Here is a 22,073-nt window from a genome sequence, read left to right on the forward strand (position 1 = left end):
ACCGGGGGTCCGGGGCCTGCCGGGGCTGCCCTCCTCCGCCTCGCCTGCGCCCGCCGGCGGCTCGGTCCCCGGAACCCCAGGTCCTTTCCCCCGCCGCCGCAGGCCCCCGACCCGCCGTCCTTTCCCGGCGCCGCCCGCCAGGGCCGCCTCTGCAGCCGCCAGCGCCCGCCGCTGCGCGCTGATTGGCTGGCGGGGCCGGCGGCGGCGCTGAGTGGCCGGGCGGATTCGCTGGGTCAGGGCTGCAGAGGCGCCTGGCGCACCCGCGGGAGCGGAGCCGCGGCGCGCTCGCCCCGGACGCCGGCCGCCCCTCCGCTCGCCCTGCTGAGCGAGCGGCCCGGGGCGCCGAGGGGTCCGCGCCGCGCGGGGCGCACCGCCCTGGCCGCCATGTGCTCCCAGCTCTGGTTCCTGACGGACCGGCGCATCCGCGAGGACTACCCGCAGGTGCAGATCCTGCGCGCCCTCCGGCAGCGCTGCTCCGAGCAGGACGTGCGCTTCCGGGCGGTGCTCATGGACCAGATCGCCGTCACCATCGTCGGCGGCCACCTCGGTGAGCGAGGCGGGCCCCGGGAGGGCAAGGGAGGCGCGCCGGGGTCCATGAGAGCCGGCCGGGTGGGCGAGCTCGCCCGGCCTCCCGTAGCGGAGTCTCCTTCAGGCCCGCACACCAGCCGCACTCCAGCTGCGAGACCGCTTGGGGTTGGAGAAAGCCGCTAACCTTCATAGGTTCTTTAACCATCACCACCTGCCCCGAGGCCAAGATTCGAGAACGCGATTTAATTTACTTAGGGGACTTCATTTTGTGAGAAACCCAAATTCACCTGAAGCCGCCCGAGTGTCCGAGGAAAATCAGGCTGTTAAACCCCAAATTTGCAAATCCTGCTCGCATCAATACCTTGACAGTTTAGAGTCTGAGGTTTCTAGAAACCCACAACAGATTTACAAAATTACGATTAAGATGACTGTTTTAAAAAAGTTTTTTAGGAGTGTGTGAGCAGCAGTAATGGGCACCACATAGAATATTATTTCCAAACTAGAAAGCCACATATGGGGGAAATCTGAGAAAGATTGGAGTCACTTCTCGAGTGTAAAGTGGGAGTGTAGACCTTTGATGGGTTTAACTCATCCTTCTCCCTAGCAGCGTTGAATTCTGATTCCAGAAGAGTCGGGATTTCAGGTTCAGACAGTTCTGGCCTCACCGATCACTCCACTGCTGTGTTCAGGAGACTTTTGTGGGTAAGACATGGTTGTCATCTGTGGATTTGACCTCAAAAGGTTAATTATTTTTTCCATATATCCTTAATACAGGCCTCTCTGATTTAGGAATCCCTGACGCAGAATACTCCCTCTGGCTTGCTGTTTTAGTGTCTCTGGGGATCCACGGGAGGCATCCAACCATTTCAGGGAGTCCAGGACTCAAAAGGATTTGCGCCCAGTTCAGGGTGCATCTTGGGTTACTGTTCGCATTATTTCAACAATTATTTCTGGTTAAATAAGCTCGTAATTTGCTACTTTGCTTTGGCAGAGGAAGGAATTTCGAATTCGGAAAGACTACTTCCAAGTGAGATTTTGAATATGACCTGTTTCTGAGTGGAATATAGCTGTTACAGATTTTTTCATCCCTAAGTTTATCGAAGTCCCCTCATACTTAATATCAGATTCTATATCCTGTTGGAGAAATATACCATAAACATTAGGTACTTTACATTTAATCTACAACAGTATCTTTCAGCTGCAACTGGTACCGTCTCTCCTTGATTTATTAAAACTCTCACAGTTAATGTAGAAGTGGAATTCTGAACAGGGAATCTGCAGATGTGGATTCCTATTACAGCTTTGCAGTTAATGAGTATCTTGGCTTTGCTTTGGGCAAGCCACTTTATGTCTTTGAATCTCAGGATTCTCATTTATAGAAACTAAGGGTTAAGGTTCCTCTCACTTTAAATTTATGTGTTTCAGTATCATATTTAAATTATATAATCTGTCGTATTTCACCGACCTAGATTAAATAACATGTTCATCTTTCTACCCAGGATGAACTTTTTGCTTATTGATTTTACAGCTTGTAAAGATGTCTCTTTTTTGAGATACAGTAGCCAAATTCCACATCACCTTCAGGTTGTAGAACCGTCACAAATTCTGTAAGAGCAAGAAAATGCTCCGTATCTAAAACCCCGTTTTAAAGAATCAGTCCTAGAAAAAGATAAAATAAAATGTTAGTGCCACAGGGAACATTCAAACCCTTTTGTTTAGTGTCTTAAATATTAATGGAATTCGTGTGTGAAAATACCTTAATCTATTCACAAACCAGGAGTTCATTTTTTTTTTTTTTTCTCTTGCTCAGGCTGGAGGGCAATGGCGCCATCTTGGCTCATGGCAGCCTCAGCCTCCCGGGTTCAAGCGATTCTCCTGTCTCAGCCTCTTGAGTAGCTGGGATTACAGGCCTGCACCACCTTGCCCGGCTAATTTTTTTTTTTTTTTTTTTTTTTTTTAAGTAGAGACAGGGTTTCACCATGTTGGTCAGGCTGGTCTCAAACTCCTGACCTGAGGTGATCCACCTGCCTTGACCTCCCAAAGTACTGGGATTACAGGCGTGAGCCACTGTGCCCAGCCCGTTCTTTTTAACTACAGGAAAATCTACACAGCTATTTGCCTGGTCAATGGAGAAATTGAAGACAGTTATTTTTTGATGCAGTTTTAGTTTTTGTTAATTCCGAGGTAGCCCACACAAATCACAAAACGTAGAACAAAACTATTAGATCACCAATTCTGCCGTCCAAAGCTGTCCAAAGATTTGTTATGGAAGCAGATTAATTAAAGCACAAGTGAGTCCCGTGAGAATGACCTCGTTGGCTTTGTTCAGCGCTATAATAGTGGCTAGAATAGTGCCTTGCACTTGGTAGGCTCTCAGTACATATTTTTTTGATGAATCAGGATATGATCTCTGGTTCTCAGTTTCTTCTGTAGTCAAACTATAGAAAACCCTTGGCAATTTGCTGAGCCAAAGTATTTCTCGAAAAAAAAAATTCCAGAATTCAACTTGCCTTGAAATACAGAAATATGTAGTTATGATGATATTGATACTATTTACTGTTTGAGAATTATAGAATGTGAGGGCTGGAAAGGATTTTCAGATCATCCATTCTAATTCCTTCATTTTACAAAGAACCTGAGGCTCCAAGAGGTGAAGTGACTTCCTCAATGCCATCCAGCTAGTTAACAGCAAACCTAAAGTTAAAAAACTTGGTCTTCTAATTTCTAGCCCAGTGATATGGAATAAGCTTCCTTTAGGATGTCTGTAGCCTATAGTACCTTTCTCAGAAGACGTGGAATTGAACTGAATTGAGTTATGTTGAGGCTAGACAGTGACTTTGGAATGTAATTTTATAATTTAGGAAGTTCAGGTATCACCTTTACAAAGCCTTTGTGCCTTCACTCCTTTCCATTGCTTCTTTATATTAATGTAGGAATATGATGATGGAGTTGATTGGGGCAGGTATGGCGGTGCCTCAGCCAATTGCTTAAATTCATTCCTGAGCTTTTCTCTTTGGAGGCTAGTGGGAGGCCAAATCCAGGGTTTAGAGTTTCAGGTTATATCTGGAAATAGGATTCAGACAAGAGATTATAAGTTTTCATGATTTTTATTTTTAATCTAGTAATCTGAGTGGGGAGACAGTGGGGAGAGGAAAATGATCTTTAGGTGACTGAAGCAATCCTGTAGAAAACAGCCTTCGTTCACTCTTTGCTGGGTGTAGCATTATATGAAAATCATGTCCATCTCCGTTTCCTTTTTAGAAACGGCAAGTTCTTCATTCATTTAACAAATACGTACTAAATATCCTCAACCCTAGGGATAAAGTGATGAACGTGACACCAGAATGCACATAATAATAATAATGGTCATAGCTCTCTCTCTCTATATATATATAGTGTTTATTCTGTGCCGGGCATAGGTGTAACTTCTTTTTACCTGTTAACTCTTCTAAATGCCAATAAGGATATATGGGAATATAGCACCGGCTGGGAGTTAGGACAAATACTCAGTAATTCTGGTCTAAACACTGTCTCCTCTCTTCCACTCTATCCTTTGCGTTGGTCTACACTGATTTCACCATGCCTGTCTGTGACTCCAGACCTTGCACTAAAATTCCCTCTGCCTCGGATGCCCACTGTTCCCTCCCACATGGTTCACCTTTATTCATCCTTCAAATCCAGCACAAGTCACTTGTCTCTAAAAAGGCTTGCTTGAGCTCCTTTCTTTGTCCCCAATGTCCCCAAGTAGTCCCTCTCTTCCATCTGCTGCCAAATAGCTTTGTCCATACCTTTTAAAATAGCACTCATCATATTTTGCTATAATTTATCTATTTATACAGTTTATATTCCCCCTCCCTCTGAAGAACCAGGATTCTTCAAATGTGTGCTTCGTAACTGGTACATAGTAGGCCTTCAGTTAATGTGTGTTGGATGACTAAATGAAGTGTCTTAAAAGCTAATTTGAAGTATGTGAGACTTTTACTGCAATGAGCTAAGGAGCTTCTGTGTGGGGGAGATCATGAGGGGATGTGTAAATGAGGACAGATTCACTAGGAAGAATTAAGTTATTTGCCCACCCACAGCTCTGTATGATTAATTGGCTCAAGAAACAAGTGTAGTAACAAACTCAGGGACAGATACCCACCAAGACATAAAACGAGTCTGACCTGGAAATGAGGTTGTGTTACTGTTTGTCTCTTAGGAGCAGGATGATTCAGCATTCCTTCCCTTACATTCAGAGCTAAAACGTTGGTAGCTAAATGGCAAATTCCAGGTCAGATTCTTTAAATCAAGGTGTTCTTGGATCCTTTTACTTGGGTCTTTGTAGTAATCAGGTGAGTCAGATTTAAAAGAGTGGGGAACGGGTGGATTCTGACTACATTTGTATAAGGAAACGGTCTTACCTCGGATCACTAAAAGGCAGCCAAAGGCTCACAGAGAAAGGATGGACTCCCATCACTGTGCAAGAAGACACTGGCAGGAAAGAGGTACCATGCTAACTTTTGTGCAGAAAACTTGACCTTTAACTTCAGTTCCTGCTAAAGGCTTGTGCCCGACATCTTATAATCCACATGATACCACTGTACAACACTCGTGGGAAGAAAGGTCAGGGAATGACCTACCATATATTTCCAAATAGACGTGAGTGCTGCATGGATGTGCTTTACCCCTTGGGTCCACATTTATATCTGTAGGCTCACCGCAAGGGCTGAGAGTGGGATGGATGTTTAGTTTATGTTTCTAACAGGAGTTTTTACACCCCATGAACTATGTTAGGAAGAGTTTTAGAACCAGTAGATGAGATCCTTCTTGGATCTCAAAGCCCTGCTCCTAGATTTCCTTTTCTTTTCTTTTTCCTCTTTTTTTTTTTTTTTTTTTTTTTTTTAAGATGGAGTCTCACTCTGTTGCCCAGGCTGGAGTGCAGTGGCGCCATCTCAGCTCACTGCAACTTCTGCCTCCCAGGTTCATGCAGTTCTCCTGCCTCAGCCTCCCAAGTAGCTGGGACTACAGGCACGTGCCACCATACCAGGCTAATGTTTTGTATTTTTAGAAGAGATGGGGTTTCACCATATTGGCCAGGCTGGTGTCAAACTCCTGACCTCAGGTGATATGCCCACCTTGGCCTCCCAAAGTGCTGGGATTACAGGTGTGAGCCACCGAGCCTGGCCCCTACTCCTAGATTTCTGAACCACTTGCTGCTGCTACCAGAACACTTCCACCAAATTTGTTGGGCCTGCTTGGTGGAAGGGAGTACAGCCATCACTCAGAGATGTTTGTGTCATCTCCACCCATCCACACCTCCTTGCCACTCCCCTCACTAGCAGGGAGGACACTGAATCTACATACGTCAGTGCTAGCCTCACCTCACTCCAGCCACTTCCTTGGCCTCTTTACCCATTGTCCCGAGAAACAATTATAATTTGGATTATAATTGTTTTTGGATTATAATTGGGTTTATATTGTTTTAACACAAACCTATAACATATTCCGAAAAATTTTTTATAGAGACCCTGTCTCTATAAAAATAAAAAATTAGATGGGGTGTGGTGGCAGGTGCCTGTAATCCCAGCACTTTGGGAGGCTGAGGCAGGCAGATCACTTGAGGTCAGGAGTTCGAGATCAGCCTGGCCAACAAGGTGAAACCCTGTCTCTACTAAAAAAAAAATACAAAAATTACCCAGGCTTGGTGGCACGCACCTGTAATTCCAGCTACTCAGGAGGCTGAGGCAGGAGAATCACTTGAACCTGGGAGGCGGAGGTTGCAGGGAGCTGAGATTGCGCCACTGCCCTCTACCCTGGGTAACACAGTGAGACTCCATCTCATATAAATAAATAAATAATAGCCAGGCATGGTGGAGTGCACCTGTAATCTCAGCTACTCAGGAGGCTGAGGCAGGAGAATCACTTGAACCCGGGAGGCAGAGGTTGCAGTGAGCAGAGATCACGCCACTGCCCTCCAGCCTGGGTGACACAGTGAAACTCCGTCTCAAAAAATAAAAAATAAAAATTAGCCAGGCATGGTGGAGTGCACCTGTAGTCCCAGCTACTTGGGAGGCTGAGGCAGGAGGATCCTGTGATAGTGCCACCGCTCTCCAGCCTGGGCAATAGAGCGAGACCCTGTTTCAAAAAAAAGAAAACATGTAACTCCAGATTCCACTATGAGAAAGTGATAAATTTAGATTACTTTGTGTTGAGGAACTGACAGGAATACTGATTCTTCATTCCTGTAACTATGTTATTAACATTTTAGTATATTTTATGTGTCTTAATCTTTTCAACAATCCTATACATTCATTTATTTCATTTAACAAATATTTATTGAGTTCCCACTGTGCCAGGCATTGTGCTAGGCAGTAGAGATAAAATGGAGAATGGGAACAGAGGCAGGCTTCATGCTCATTATTATGATTTTATTCATTTTATAAATCCTGTCAACAGATATCTGTTGATGGCCTACTGTGTATAAGGTACTGTTTCTAGGCACCAGAATAAAGTAGGCAGAAATCTGTGCCTCTCAAGTAGATTACATTTTAGATGGGGAAAACAGAATGTAAACAAGGTAAATGCAAAGTATAGTATATTGGTGAAAAGAGCTAAGGAGAAACAAAGAAAAGAGAACATTTCTGGAGGTAAGAGAGGGGATTGCAATTTTAGACAGTGTGGCTGGGGTGGTCCTCACCCAGAAGATGACATCCATGTAAAGATCTGAAGGAGGCGAGGATGCAAGCCATTTAGATATCTGGAAGTACAGTAGTTTAGGCAACAGGGAATAGCAAGGGGGCCAGCGTGGCAGAGCAGAGTGAGCCCAGATGTGAGTATCAGGAGAGGAGATCAGAGAGGTGGGTGGGGAGGAAGCAGATACATAGGGCCTGGTGGGTCACTGAGGGACTTTTGCTTTTACTCTGGATGAGCTGGAATCCACTGAAGGATTTTTTTTTTTTTTTTTTTTTTTTTTGAGATGGAGTCTCACTCTGTTGTCCAGGCTGGAATACAGTGGTGCGATCTCAGCTCACTGCAACCTCTGCCTCCTGGGTTCAAGCCATTCTCCTGCCTCAGCCTCCCTAGTAGCTTGGATTACAGGCACACACCACCACACCCACCTAATTTTTGTATTTTTAGTTAAGACAGGGTTTTGCCATGTTGTTCAGGCTGGTCTTGAACTGCTGGCCTCAAGTGATTCACCCATCTTGGCCTCCCAAAGTGCTGGGATTACGGGCATGAGCCACTGTGCCTGGCCCACGGAAATTTTTTTTTTTTTTTTTTTTTTTTTTTTTTTTTTTTTTAGACAAAGTCTTGCTCTGTCACCCAGGTTGGAGTACAGCAGTGGCATGATCTCGGCTCACTGCAACCTCCGCCTCCTGGGTTCAAGTAGTTCTCTGCCTCAGCCTCCCAAGTAGCTGGGATTATAGGCACATGCCGCCATACCGGCTAATTTTTGTATTTTTAGTAGAGATGGGGTTTCACCATCTTGGCCAGGCTAGTCTTGAACTCCTGACCTCGTGATCCATCCACTTCAGCCTCCCAAAGTGCTGGGATTACAGGCGTGAGCCACCGCGCCCGGCCTCCACTGAAAGCTTTTGATCGGAGAAACAACATGATCTGCCTAATGGGTCACGGAGTCATTCTGGCTATGCTGTTGAGAATAGACCAGAGGGACCAAGTGCAGAAGTAGGGAGGTTGCTTAGGAGGTTATTGCTACATTTCGGGTGAGAAGAGATTATTGGGCTAGAATGGTTTCAGGGGAGAAGGTGAAAAGTGACTGGGATCGGGCATATTTTGAAGACACAGTGATCAGGATTTTACTACTGAATCAGATATTGGGTGTTCAGGAAAGACTAGTCAAGGAGGACGCCAAAGTTTTTGGCCGGAGAAGCTGGAAGAATAAAATATGTTATTTGCTGATATGGAAAGGAAGACAGGTATAAGTTTGGGCAGGTGATGAATATCAGAACTCAGTGTGAGTTGCACATTAAACATCCAAGGGGATATGTCAGGTAGCCATTTATGGAAAGATTGGGATTCAGGAGAAAGGCTTGGCCTGGAGCTATCAAAGTAGGAGCACCTTTACACACCTATCAAGGGAGTGACTATAGCTGGAGAAGGGTTCAGAGAGTGAGCTCCAGTGCTTAGTGGGCAGAGTGAGTAGGAGAAACTAGCAAGGAATCCTGAGTAAAAAAAGAAATGAAACCCAGGAGAGTGGGTGTCCTGTAAGCCAAGTGGAGAAAGTCGTTCAAGAAGGAAGATGTGATCAGATCATGTCAAATGTTGCTGGTAAGCCAGGCACAGTGACTCTTGCCTGTAGTCCCAGCACTTTGGGAGGCCGAGGTGGGCGAATCCCTTGAGGTCAGGAGTTCAAGACCAGCCTGGCCAATATGGTGAAATCCTGTCTCTACTAAAAGTAAAAAAAATTTAGCCAGGCGTGGTGGTGCACGCCTGTAATCCCAGCAACTTTGGACGCTGAGGTGGGAGAATCGCTAGAACCTGGGAGGCAGAGGTTGCAGTGGGCAGAGATCATGCCACTGCACTCAAGCCTGGGTGACGTAGCGAGACTCCATCTCAAAAAAAAAAGAGTTGCTGGTAGATGAAGTCGGATGAGGAATGAGAATTGATTTAGCATGTGCATGTAGCCTTGGCAGCCCCAGGAAGAGCAGTTTCAGGTAAGTGGTAGGAAAGAGTGAATCTAAACAGCCTAGGAGTTTTGTTGTAAAGGGAAGGTGAAAAACAGGATGGGAGCCCAAAGTGAGACAGGATTGAGAGGATTTTGTTTTCCTTTTTTTTTTTTTTTTTTTTTTTTTGAGATGGAGTCTCACTCAGTCATCCAGGCTGGAGTGCAGTGATGCGATCTCGGCTCACTGCAACCTCTGCCTCCTGGGTTCAAGTGATTCTCCTGCCTCAGCCTCCTGAGTAGCTGGGACTACAGGTGCCCACCACCACACTCGGCTAATTTCTGTGTTTCTAGTAGAGATGGGGTTTTACCATGCTAGCCAGGCTGGTCTCGAACTCCTGAACTCAATTGATTTGCCTGCCTCAGTCTCCTAAAGTGCTGGGATTACAGGCATGAGCCACCGTGCCCAGCTGAGAGACTTTTCATAAAGAAGGGATACATAACGGTACGTTTGTGTGCTGTCATGAATGATCTAATACAGTGGGAGAAATTGGTGATGTAGGAGAGACAGGCAAATGGCAGGAGCAGTGCTTTAAGCGGCTGAGAAGGGCTGGGATCTACCGCGTATTTGGAGGGGTTGGTCTAAGCTAGGAGTGAGGACAGTTCAGCCATTATAAGAACAGAGAAGGTAATCTGTATGTCACGGGTGCAGGTGGGTGGATAGATGTGATAGTGGGAACTTATAGAGAAGGTCTTTTCTGATTGCTTCAATTTTTCACATTGAGATAGGAAGAATGAGAAGATGGGACAAAGTAATAAAAGTGTAAGATAAGAAGAGAAAGTGTGAAATAGTGTTGAGGTTGAGTGAAGGGACTAGGGAAGTAAAATGATTGCCAGACATTAAGGGTGCCCTTGAGACAAGTGAGCAGGTTTGTGTATTTTCTCTAGGTATGTTTCATTACAAAGGAGGAACACAAAGTAGAGGGTTGGATCGGTCTGACCAGAGTAGTGGTTTACCTAAACAGTAAGTGGGTGCAAGGATTTGAGGGTATATGCAGGAAGTGATCATGGTGCTTGCCTATGGAGTTTGAATAGGGTAAGAAGGGAAGTTGAAGATATGAAGGGAGGGACAGTGAAAAGATGGTGGTGCCTGTGGATGGTAGCTTCTTGTGGGGTCAATGCATAGCTGGGTCAATGTATAGTACTAGAGGAAGCAAGCTGGAAAGATAGGAGGAGTGGTTGGAGATTAGAATAAAGATTCTTGCACAAAGTCTAGAATGTAACCAGGAGTGGTAGCTGAGGTGGGATGGTGGAGAAGATCTTTGGAGAAAAGGAGGTCAAGACATTGAGAGTCCTTGGCATTGAAAGGATTCTTCATAGGGACATGGAAATCACCAATATTTCTGACAGTGTGGGAGTAAGGAGCTAAAGTTTCAAGAAGAGAGGGAGTGACCTGGGCTCTGTAGACGACTTGCACAAGAAGGGGTGATGTGTTGTGTGGCCTGATGAGATTCAGGCTGGATATTTTAGGGAGGAGAGAAGGCAGAATGGTGTGGTAATTGCAGTCAGGAGCAAGGAGGATATCTCGGCCCAGTAATCTGTGGCAAGAGGGGAGAAAACAGCCACAACTTAGAGGGCTGTTGGGGAAGCAGTGCCATTGGTGAGAGACAGGGTGCAAGCTGGACTCAGAAAAAGAAGGAAGGTGAAGGGAAGGCACATGGAAAAGGTTGAGGATAAGGGAATTTTCTGCCCATTGAGTTTCAGAGGGTAGAATGGAGATGGGAAGAGGTGGAGGGTGGAATGAGAAAAGGCGGTGTCGATAGCAAAGACTTGGAATCAACCCAAATGTCCCTCAGTGACAGACTGGATTAAGAAAATGTGGCACATATACACCGTGGAATACTATGCAGCCATAAAAAAGGATGAGTTCGTGTCCTTTGTAGGGACATGGATGCAGCTGGAAACCATCATTCTCAGCAAACTATCGCAAGAACAGAAAACCAAACACTGCATGTTCTCACTCATAGATGGGAATTGATCAGTGAGATCACTTGGACACGGGAAGGGGAACATCACACACCGGGGCCTATTGTGGGGAGAGGGGAGAGATGGCATTGGGAGTTATACCTGATGTAAATGACGAGTTGATGGGTGCTGATGAGTTGATGGGTGCAGCACACCAACATGGCATATGTATACATATGTAAAAAACCTGCATGTTGTGCACATGTACCCTAGAACTTAAAGTATAATAATAATAAAAAAGAAAAGGCGGTGTCAGAGCCATGTGGGGTCTAGAGTCCAGGGAAATGATGTGGCATCAGAGACTGAGACTTGGATGACTGATATGAACAGAGGAGAAGAACTTGCTGAGCTTTGTCTTCATAGCTGAAGAAAGATCATGTTGTGAGGTGGCGAGGGAGATGAGGGAGGAAGCTTTGCCAGGTTCTAGGGCCCTTCCGTTTTATAGAAGAGGAGACAGAACCAAAGAGATTTTTGTGTCTTGCCAAGCTAAATGATGGCAGCTAAATAAATCAGGTCTCTGACTTGAAGGCCAATACTGTATCCACTTTGCCAAATTACCTTTCATCTCATGTTGTTTCGACTTCTTGAAGGGCCTTTCCAAGGAGTTACTTTAGCCCTGAGACATTCTTGAACTCAGTGCCTATAAGATGCAGTGTCTTACTGTTGATTTGTTTGAGAGGTAGAGATTATGAATTTATTAGTTTTTAACATTTCTTCAGAGCTTAGAGGCACGAGGAGTCAACATTTTCTTTCTGAAACTTTCCTTGATTTTTCTCTCTCCCCAGGCAGAGATAATCATCCTAACTGCTCCTTCCTCCTTTGCTCTCCCTGGACCCTGATGTAGGTCTGTTGGAGCACTTAGCGCATTGTGTTATAGTCAGTCTCCTCTCTCTCCCGCTGCTCCACAAGACCCAGGTGCTCTACACAGAACATTGATAGCATTAATAACAACTGTGTGTTGTCTGTCTTAAATTCCAGGGATGTTGTTTGTTTTACTCACACCTCTCAACTCCCATGCCCAGCCCTTAAGAAGACAGTGCTTGTTCCTTCCCTGTCAGTCCCTTTGGCTTTCACCATTTGATTGCACCAGGGCCCGGCTTCTGACTACCAGCACCTGCACCTGTCAGAGGGCTTTGTCTGGTACAGGATCCCGTGTTGCCCACACATGTATTGCAAGCCAGAAGGGTCGGGAAATTAACACCATGCCCCTGGAGCAGCCTTAACCGAAAACTGAGTTGATGTGTAAACACTTGAAATTGGCTGGGCCTCGTGGCTCCTACCCTGAGAGGTAGACATTATGAGTTTATGAAATCCCAGCAATTTGGGAGGTGGAGGCAGACAGATCACCTGAGCTCAGAAGTTCAACGCCAGCCTGGGCAATATGGTGAAAACCCGTCTCTACAAAAAATACAAAAATTAGCCAGGTATGGTGGCTTGTGCCTATAGTCCCAGCTACTCAGGAAGCTGAGGCAGGAGAATCACTTGAGCCCGGGAGGCAGGGGTTGCAGTGAGCCGAGATCATGCCATTGCACTCCAGCCTGGGTGACAGAGCAAGACCCTGTCTCAAAATAAAAACTTGAAATCATTGACTCCCTGGCCTCTCAGGTGGAATAGCTGAAGTGCATGTACTAAGCCATTTCCTAGAGTTCCTCAGCAGGATTCAGCTCTGGTTGCTGAGAGGTGGTAACTCACTTGATAAAGTATGTTTTGTTTGCCTCATTCCCTTCTCTATGCCCCTCTCAACGTTTCCTGAAATTACTATCCAAATAGACTACTTGCACTTAAATCCTTGTCTGATTGAGCTTCTCAGGAAACCAAACTAACACTGGGCTTGACCCAAAGTAGGTGCTAAATAAATATGCACTGAATGAATATGTGAAACAATAAATGTGTTTCATGAGTGAAAAAAATGAGTAAGTTATGTCTCTATGTTTCTCTGTCAGGAGACTATAATCTCCTGGTAGGCAGAGACTGTCTAATTCAACTTTGTATTCCTGCTTAATAGTGTGTTTGAGTCATACCAACCAGTTCAGTAAATGTTGAATTGAATTAAATCACTTCAAAATCACAGTTAGTGGAAAGAGAAAATGGCCACATAAATGTCTGTGCATTTTAGTGAGGTGGAGGTGAGATTTCTTTGGGCATTGTCACAAAGAACTTTAAAAGGGAAGGAGGAGGAGTGTGGCATCTACTTGTTAAGAATAAAAATAACTGTTTTACAACAAAATGCTGTGGGTGGGGTAGGAAGAAATAAGGGGAAAGGTGGAAACTGATGGAGGTGCACCAAGTCATGTTTGGATAACACATCTTCCTCATAACACAAGATAATCTGAAATGCTAAGTAGATTGTCTTATTCATTTATTTATTTATTTATTTATTGAGACAAAGTCTCACTCTTGTCCCCCAGGCTGGAGTGCAGTGGTGCGAACTTGGCTCACTACAACCTCTGCCTCCTGGGTTCAAGCAATTCTTCTGCCTCCCGAGTAGCTGGGATTACAGGCACCTGCCACCACCCCCAGCTAATTTTTGTATTTTAAGTAAAGACAGGGTTTCACCACGTTGGCCAGGCTGGTCTCGATTTTCTGACCTCAGGTGATCTGCCTGCCTCTGCCTTCCAAAGTGCTGGGATTACAGGCGTGAGCCACTGTGCTTGGCCTACTCATGTTATTTATATAGTTGATTCCTTTCTGGTAACTTCCAGAGTTTCACTGCCAGCCACTGTTACATGATCCTGCTCAAATATAATGGTTCTAAAAGCTACCATAAGTGGGGTCCTTGTTTGCTATCATGCTTTAGTTTCCTGCTGTTTTCTTAATTTTTCTGCTTGTTTTGTACATGAAGGTTTTTTCTGGCGTACCAGACATCCATTTAGTATTGAAGCTTTCTTTAGTGAATCCAAGGATGCACACGTGTGCACACATATGTGAGTGACATGCATGCACAGGTTGGAGGGTGATGACTTATGTATCGGCTTTGTGTAAATGCAAAGACATTTATAGTCAAATCTATTCCAAGGATCTGTATTATAAGGCACTTTTAATTTGAATGAGGTAATATGTGAAAGTTCTTAGCAAATAACCTAAAACAATAGATGCTCAGTAAAAATCTTGTCTGAATTCTAATCTGAACTACAGCACCTTTTATTATCCATGCCTCTGCTTCCCTCTATTGGTGTGATCATTGAGAATGGTTAAGTTTTAGAACTCTGCTTTCCAATAAAGATTTGTTCATGGCTGAAGTTATTTCTCTTTATCATAAAGTGCATTTCTTTGCTATTGCACATACAAATACATAAGTCTAGTTAAGAAAAATTTTTTGTGTTTTTGAGACGGAGTTTCGCTCTTGTTGCCCAGACTGGAGTGCAATGATGTGATCTCAGCTCACTGCAGCTTCTGCCTCCCAGGTTCAAGTGGTTCTCCTGCCTCAGCCTCCCAAGTAGTTGGGATTACAGGCATGCATACCACCACGCCCAGCTAATTTTTGTATTTTTAGTAGAGACAGAGTTTCACCGTGTTGGCCAGGCTGGTCTTAAACACCTGACCTCAGGTGATCCACCTGCCTTGGCCTCCCAAAGTACTGGGATTACAGGCGAGAGCCACTGTGTCCAGCCTGGTCATGTAGAATTTAATTGAACCCAATATATGGGTTAGAAAAAACAGACTCTGTTCTTTGGGAAAAGTTATCCTGGTTTTCTATCTTGTTTTTAATACATTAAAATATTTCCAAATATAAATAGAGAATTCAAAAGGAAATCAGAAGACAATTACCCACAAAAGTAGATTATTCTTTTTTAGAATATAGAGAAAATATTTTGGTTTCAAAAAGTTGATTTTAACTGGGTTGGCAATTGGTCACTGTCCTAACTTGTTTGAGGTCTGATCTTTTTTCCACTAATATTTTATTGACCTGTTTGGGGATAGAGTGGTCGTTTTAGTTTTTTTTTTTAGTGGTTTGAGGCTAAACATAATAAATCTCAAGCCCAACCCATGAGTCTGGGAGACCCCAGAATATTCCAGAAACAACTCAGCTGCCTCTCCCTCTCCCCAAGTTAAGGTGATACCTAAGAGCACTAGGGTATTCAATCACATGAAGCCTCTGCTTGGAGGGCATGAGCCTCTGAGTGTTGAGGGCTTTCCTTCTGTTGACCAGCAACCAAGCAGAGCCCTGTCCTTCCTGGTATCCTGCATCAGCTCTTCATTCCCTTGACTTGAGGTCCATAGATTGCAGCGGAAATGTTAAGGATCCTGGGAAAGGTGATAGATTAAGCTCCATCCTGCATTAGGTTCATTAGGTCCTTTCCTGAGCGGAGATGTTAATGGTGAGAGGGAAATCGCTTACATGGTTAAAAGGTCTCAAAATTTACAGACAGTTTTGCCAAGGGCCAGCCTTAAATCCAAATTGTCCTTGGCCATGGCTGTGTAGAACTGTTGCTCCCACTGAAGCCACTATGACCAGCTGCTGCTTGTCTCCTACTACTAGAAATATGATGGCAGTGACAATGGCAAAGAGCAGGGGGCATGTGAAGTTGCCCATGGCAAGAATGTCAGAGCTAGGGCCGGGCATGGTGGCTCACGCCTGTAATCCCAGCACTTTGGGAGGCCGAGGCGGCGGATCACAAGGTCAGGAGACCAGCCTGGCCAACATGATGAAACCCTGTCTCTACTAAAAATACAAAAAAAATTTAGCCGGGTGTGGTGACAGGCGCCTGTAATCCCAGCTACTTGGGAGTCTGAGGTGGGAGAATCGCTTGAACCTGAGAAGTGGAGGTTGCGGTGAGCCGAGAACGTGCCATTGCACTCCAGCCTAGGCGACAACAGTGAAACTCCGTCTCAAAAAAAAAAAAGTCAGAGCTGTGTCAATGGGCAAAGATTGTGATTAGTTTTGCAATTGCGTCCCTAAACCTGTCATGTCCCTCTCCGCACAGGGCTGGACAGCCAGCATGCATAAGACCTGTCTAACTGCTTAGTAGAGCCTTTTGGGCTATACTTTAACCCATTCCATTCTTCATTTATTAAAGGCTTCAGTTGGAATGAGCCAGGCCCAAAGATTTACCTTTGGAGAAGAGAGATGAAGTCCTGGTAAGACTTCCTAGGTCTATGTGAATCTGCTCGTTGAGGCTGAGTTGTCTCTGTCCACTTGTGGTTGGTATTTCCAGAAATGATTGAATTCTTTTCTTCCCATTTAGAAGTTTGTTTGTCTGTGGTCTCATGTTGGGATTTGAAAGCCAGACGTTTTTGCTGCTGCTTGTTTCTCTAGGTCATGTTTCTGTTGTAAAGCTGTTTTTCCTGTGAGGTGGTAAAAATCTCCATAAATTGTCCCTACTTTGCTTAGTAGAATGTCTGTGTAGTAACAATGCCAGTGCCTCACATATGTATAGCATTTTATAGTTGTCAAAGCATTTTCACATATATTATCTGACTGTGTAATGTTGTCCTGGGTGTTCTGTATTTACTATCTTAAGCCACTTGAGTATTTTTCTTTTTTCTCCAACCACTTTTGAGGCTGCTACACATGGTTTACTTTTACCTTTCATATTATTTCCCCCAAGGGCTGTAAGTGGCAATGAAATTTTTCAAAGAACAGTAAAGGCATCTAAAAGTGATACAGTTTTCTGACAGCAAAGTGAAGATAACTTGGATGCTCTTTATAAATCATCCCTGAGAATTAGGTTCCAGTTCCTTGGATTCACACGATCAGTGGAAGTACAAAAAACAGTTTATCGTAATGATTGTACCTACGCCTCCCCTTTTTAATCAGTGAAATATCTCCTAGAATGGGGGAAAGGGTGCAATTCAGAGCCATAGAATAGTTTTGTGGGTGTTTTGTTTTTCATCTTTGTGCTTAGAGTTTTTGTATTGATATTATTCATCACCTGGTGGAGAAATTGTAACTTCATTAGCACCCTTTTCCCCCTAGAATTATGTGGTTATGCAGTATAATATCACTTCCGAAATAGAAGGTGCTTTGGGTTAAAGCCTATAAAGTGTCTCTGTAAATTGTGTTTTAAAGGTTTTTTTTGCCTGGGCACAGTGGCTTATGCCTGTAATCGCAGTACTTTGGGAGGCCAAGGCAGGAGGATCACTTGAGACCAGGAGTTTGAGACCAGCCAGCCTAGGCAACATAACAAGACTGCATCTCCCCAAAATTTTTTAAAAAATTGGCCAGGCATGCTGGTGCACACTTGTAGTCCCAACTACTTGGAAGGCTGAGGTGGGAGGATCGCTTGACCCTAGGAGTTAGGTGGTGTGGTGAGCTGTGATCACACCACTGTACTCCATCCTGGGTGACAGCAAGATCCTGTCTCTAAAAAATAAAATAAAATAATATCATATATTCTTTAGAGCATTTTAGAGATTCCTTCAAGGTTAATTAGAGCAGACCAAGTATAATTCCTTGAACTAGCTTCTCATTGCCCTCCTCATTCCATATCCTGTCTGTATCATTCCATCACCAGATTCTGGGTGCACCATAGAGACCTAGGTTATGACTTAGAGTAATACAAGCCATAGGATGTCAGGACTGGGAGGGACCAAGCGAGTTGCTGTGAACCCGTCTTACCCTTACATGCTGTCTTATACCATCTTTGAGTGATGAGCCTTGGCCCTTACATCCTAAGGGAGTGGAAAAGGATCCATTTTGTTGAGCCCAAATCCATCTCCCTGTAACTTCTATTCAATTCAACAAACATTGAGTGCCTACCATGCAGCAGGCACTATTCTAGGTGCTGAGGATGCATCAGTGAACAGACAAAATAATGCTCTTATGGATATCTCTATCTCCTGGAGTTATAGAAGACAAGCCAAATAATTCTTCTGCACTGAAGCCCTTCAGAAACTTGAAGACTGCTCATGTTCTTCTGAATCTTCACTTCAAGTTAATATTCCTATTTAACCCAGTGGAATATAGCATCACGTCTGCGAAGTGGATCGGTTGTCTTTGGATGCATTCTAGTTTTCTTTGATATTGAATTGAACTGATTTTTAGTAGATGGATTTTTCAGAAAGTTTTTTTGTTACAAAGGTAATAAGTACTTGGAGAAATTTTGGAAAATACAGATAAGTATAAAATATAAAGAAGAAATTACCTGTAATTCCATTACCTACCATTAAAATGTTGGTGTATTTCCTCTAGCTGTTCTCAACTTGTATCTGTTTATATAGTTGAGATCATAATGCATTATTTATAATTTTGTATCCTGTTTTTTCACTTAACATTGATATTTATGCATTATGTTGATAAAATCATTTAAATGGTTGCATAGCTGGGCTCAGTGGCTCATGCCTGTAATCCCAACACTTAGGAAGGCCGAGGCGAGTGGACTGCTTGAGCTCAGGAGCGTGAGATCAGCCTTGGCAACATGGCGAAACCCCATCTCTACAAAAAACACAAAAATTAGCCGGGCATGGTGGTACATGCCTGTAGTTCCAGCTACTGGGGGGTTGGAAGTGGGAGGATTACTTGAGCTTGGGAGGCAGAGGTCGCAGTGAGCCAAGATCACGCCACTGTACTCCAGCCTGGGTGACAGAGTAAGACCCTGTCTCAAAAAAAAAAAAAAAAAAAAAAAGGCTATATAATATTCCAGTCAGATATAAAAGAGTGGTAGGGATTCCTGAAGTGGGTTAAACTATTTCCTTTTCATTAAGCCTTCAGCCTCCCAAGCCACCACACTTTGAGTCATACTTGTCCTATGGGAAGGAAGGTGACTGTATTATCTCCTGTGGATTCTTTTAACCTAGATTATTCTTGATATGCTTTGTTTCTGCTCATTCCTTTGTGTTTCCTCATGATCATGCTCTGCCCATTTGTTTGGCATATAGGGTTGCCTGTAGAGTTTCTTTGTACACCAGGATGTCCAGAGGGCCATTTTTTGAGGCTCTGTTCCTGCTACGTTCAGTCTTGAAGAGTCTGTTGGAACCATTTCTTCTGGTGGACTAAATGACAGCAGGCACAGCACTCACTGTTGTCCTTGAATTGCAGGCCTCCAGTTAAACCAGAAGGCCCTCACCACCTTCCCGGATGTAGTGCTTGTGCGGGTACCCACACCCTCAGTGCAGTCAGACAGTGACATCACTGTCCTGCGACACCTGGAGAAGCTGGGCTGCCGGTTGGTCAATCGCCCACAGAGCATCTTAAATTGCATCAACAAATTCTGGACGTTCCAAGAACTGGCTGGACATGGGGTCCCCATGCCAGACACCTTCTCCTATGGTGAGTCAGCTTGAAATAGCTTCCCAAATCACGTGCATCTCTGTTTTCTTTCCCTAGAAACCTTCTAATATCTTTGTTGGTTTTGAATGTGAGTCTGTTGATTCAACATCTTGGCCTATCTGAAATCTTTATCCCGGCCTTTCTATCTGAAAATGCCTTGGCGTCTTCTCCTCTGTAAGTCATTCATTAAATACGTATCTGGTACACACGGTGTGCCAGGCAGCATGCTAGGCACTGGGCTACAGCAGTAAGCAAGAGGCTCCTGCCCTCAAGGCATTCCCAGTTCATCAGAGGCAGAGGACAAGTAAACAGGCAATTTCTGAGCAATGTAAAACGTGCCGTGATAAGAATCAGATGCAGAGCGGTGCAGGAGTACATAGGAGAGCTCCCAATGGCATTTAGACATTGAGGAAGGCTTACTAAAAGAGCTAACATAAGCTAAGCTGAAGTTATCTAGCTAAGCGAAGGGAGATGGTGGGAGGGGGGTAATGTAACGAGAGAGCAGAATATAGAAAGACCCAGAGGGGAATGACCCCTGATGTGTTGGTGGTAATCTGAGCAGTTTGTAGAATGTTAAGCGAGATACAGCTGAAATATGAGGCTGGGAAGACAAGAGGGCACTACATACAACGTGTGAAGGAGATGAGGGTTAACCCCGAGACTAACAGGAAGTTCTGGGAGGGCTTTAATCAGGGAGGTGGCCTGATAAGAGTTATAGTTCAGAAGATCACTTTGGCTACACTGTGGAGGAGGAATTGGAGAGGGGCAAAGTAGAGACAGGACAAGTAGTGGTAGGTTTTTTAAATAATCCAAGTGAGCAACGATGGTCTAAACTCACGGTGGGAATGAAGATGTGTGAACAGATTCAGGAATTGTGAAGGTTGTAGAAATAATAGAACATGATGATTGATTTATATGGAGAGTTTGGAGAGAAATCAAGAGTGACTGGGTTTCTGATTTGAGCAACCAGAGGTGAAAGCAAACATTCGCTAAGACTAGAAATGTGGGAGGAAAGAAGCTGATTTGTAGGTAGGGGGTGAAGGATTATAGGGGAGAGACGATTTCAGTTTGGGACATGATCTGTTTGAGGTGTCTGTAGTACACACAAGTACAAATATTTAGTAGGCAGCACACAAATGAATCTGGAGCTTCTCAAAGAAGTGCAGACTAGGGAAGTGGAGCTGGAAACCTTCATTAGGTGAGGTGAAGTCCCAGGAATGGATGAGAGTACTCAGGGAGAATATGTAGGAAGAAAAGAGGGCTGATCTGTTCACCTAAAATGGTTAAAATGGTGTATTTTATGTATATTTTAACACCAACATTTTTTTTAAAAGGGAATCCTTTAGGGCAGTGGCCCCCAAGCTTTTTGGCACCAGGGACCAGTTGCATGGAAGACAATTTTTCCACAGATGGGGGTGAGGTGGGGGAGGATGGTTTCAGGATGAAACTGTTCCACCTCAGATCATCAGGCATTAGTTAGATTCTCATAAGGGGTGCACAACCTAGATCCCCCCGCATGTGCAGTTCATAATAGGGTTTGAGCTCCTCTGAGAATGTAATGCTGCTGCTGATCTGACAGGAGGTGGAGCTCAGGCGGTAATGCTTGCTCACCTGCTGCTCACCTCCTGATGTGCCGCCGGGTTCCTAACAGGCCACAGTCTGGAATTAGGGGTTGGGGACTCCTGCTTTAGGGAATGGATGCAGGAAGAGGAATCTGTAAAAGAAACTAATCACTTGAGCCCAGGAGTTCAAAGCTGCTTTGAACTATGATCATGCCATTGCACTCCAGCCTGGATGACCGAATGAGACTCCATGTCTTAAAAGGAAGGAGGGAGGGAGAGCGGGCAACTTGAGAGGTGAGAAGAGAAAGAAGAGAGATCATAGAAGTCAGTGGAAAGTATTCCAAGATGGATGGTGTAATCAAGAGTATTGTGTGATTCCAAAAGGACAAGTAACATAATGTGACGTGTCAACACTGATGTGTGTGTTGGGTTCAGCAACAGGGAGTTTAATGAATACAGCTTCAGTTTAGTGCTGGAAAGAGGGATGAGGAAATAAATGGGAAGTGAGGAAATGGAAACAGTGGGTTTCTATAACTCTTTCCGTGGCTCAATGGTAGGGATACAAAGTTACAGTTAAGGGGTGATGCAGGGTCAAAAAACAGGAACTCTATTTGCTTATGATGGAAGAGAATTGAGCATGTTCAAAATGCTTACGAAATTAGGAATTGGGAGGTTGCAGATATAGCAGAGAGGGTGCAAGATCCCTGGGGAGGTGAGAAAGGGGGTCTAAAGGACAGTGGGGCAGGGATGGATTAGGGGGACCTCTCTTACTGCATTGTAAAGAAAGGAAGAAAGGATGGCTAGAGAGAACGTAAGCTTATCAGTGGGACGGCAGGAAGCTGGGAGTTCCCTTCTTAACAAAACATCCTCTTCATGAAGATGCCCCTAATTACCTTCATGACCTCATTTTCTTTTTTTTTTTAAAGTCATTAGCACTCTTGTAAACTAGGCAGGTCTTGTTAGTATTCTAGAGTATTTTGCTTTGCCTGTGGTAGGCAGAATAATGCCACTCCCCCACCCTGAGATACCCATGTCCTAATCCCTAGAACCTGTGATTATGTTAGGTTATGTGGCAAAAGGGAATTAAGGCAGCAGATGGAGTTGGTTGTTAAGCAGATGACCTTAAGTTACGGAGATTATTCTA

At 44.4% G+C, this 22,073-nt stretch overlaps 2 protein-coding genes across 5 annotated transcripts in view; both read left to right on the top strand.

Annotated features, from left to right (window-relative positions):
- Window positions 1–22,073, top strand: part of PPCS (phosphopantothenoylcysteine synthetase) — a 1,013,452-nt gene that overhangs the window by 935,604 nt on the left and 55,775 nt on the right. The window lies entirely within an intron of this gene.
- The window catches only part of RIMKLA (ribosomal modification protein rimK like family member A), a 169,003-nt gene that overhangs the window by 125,723 nt on the left and 21,207 nt on the right, over window positions 1–22,073 (top strand). Inside the window, exons 2-3 of the mRNA XM_050799852.1 lie at window positions 257–547; window positions 19,137–19,367. Coding sequence (XP_050655809.1) covers window positions 385–547; window positions 19,137–19,367 — 394 coding nt within the window. The 5' untranslated portion in view covers window positions 257–384. The remainder of the gene's footprint in view (window positions 1–256; window positions 548–19,136; window positions 19,368–22,073) is intronic.

This window comes from Macaca thibetana, chromosome 1 (genome assembly GCF_024542745.1).
Source record: "Macaca thibetana thibetana isolate TM-01 chromosome 1, ASM2454274v1, whole genome shotgun sequence".
NCBI lineage: Eukaryota > Metazoa > Chordata > Mammalia > Primates > Cercopithecidae > Macaca > Macaca thibetana.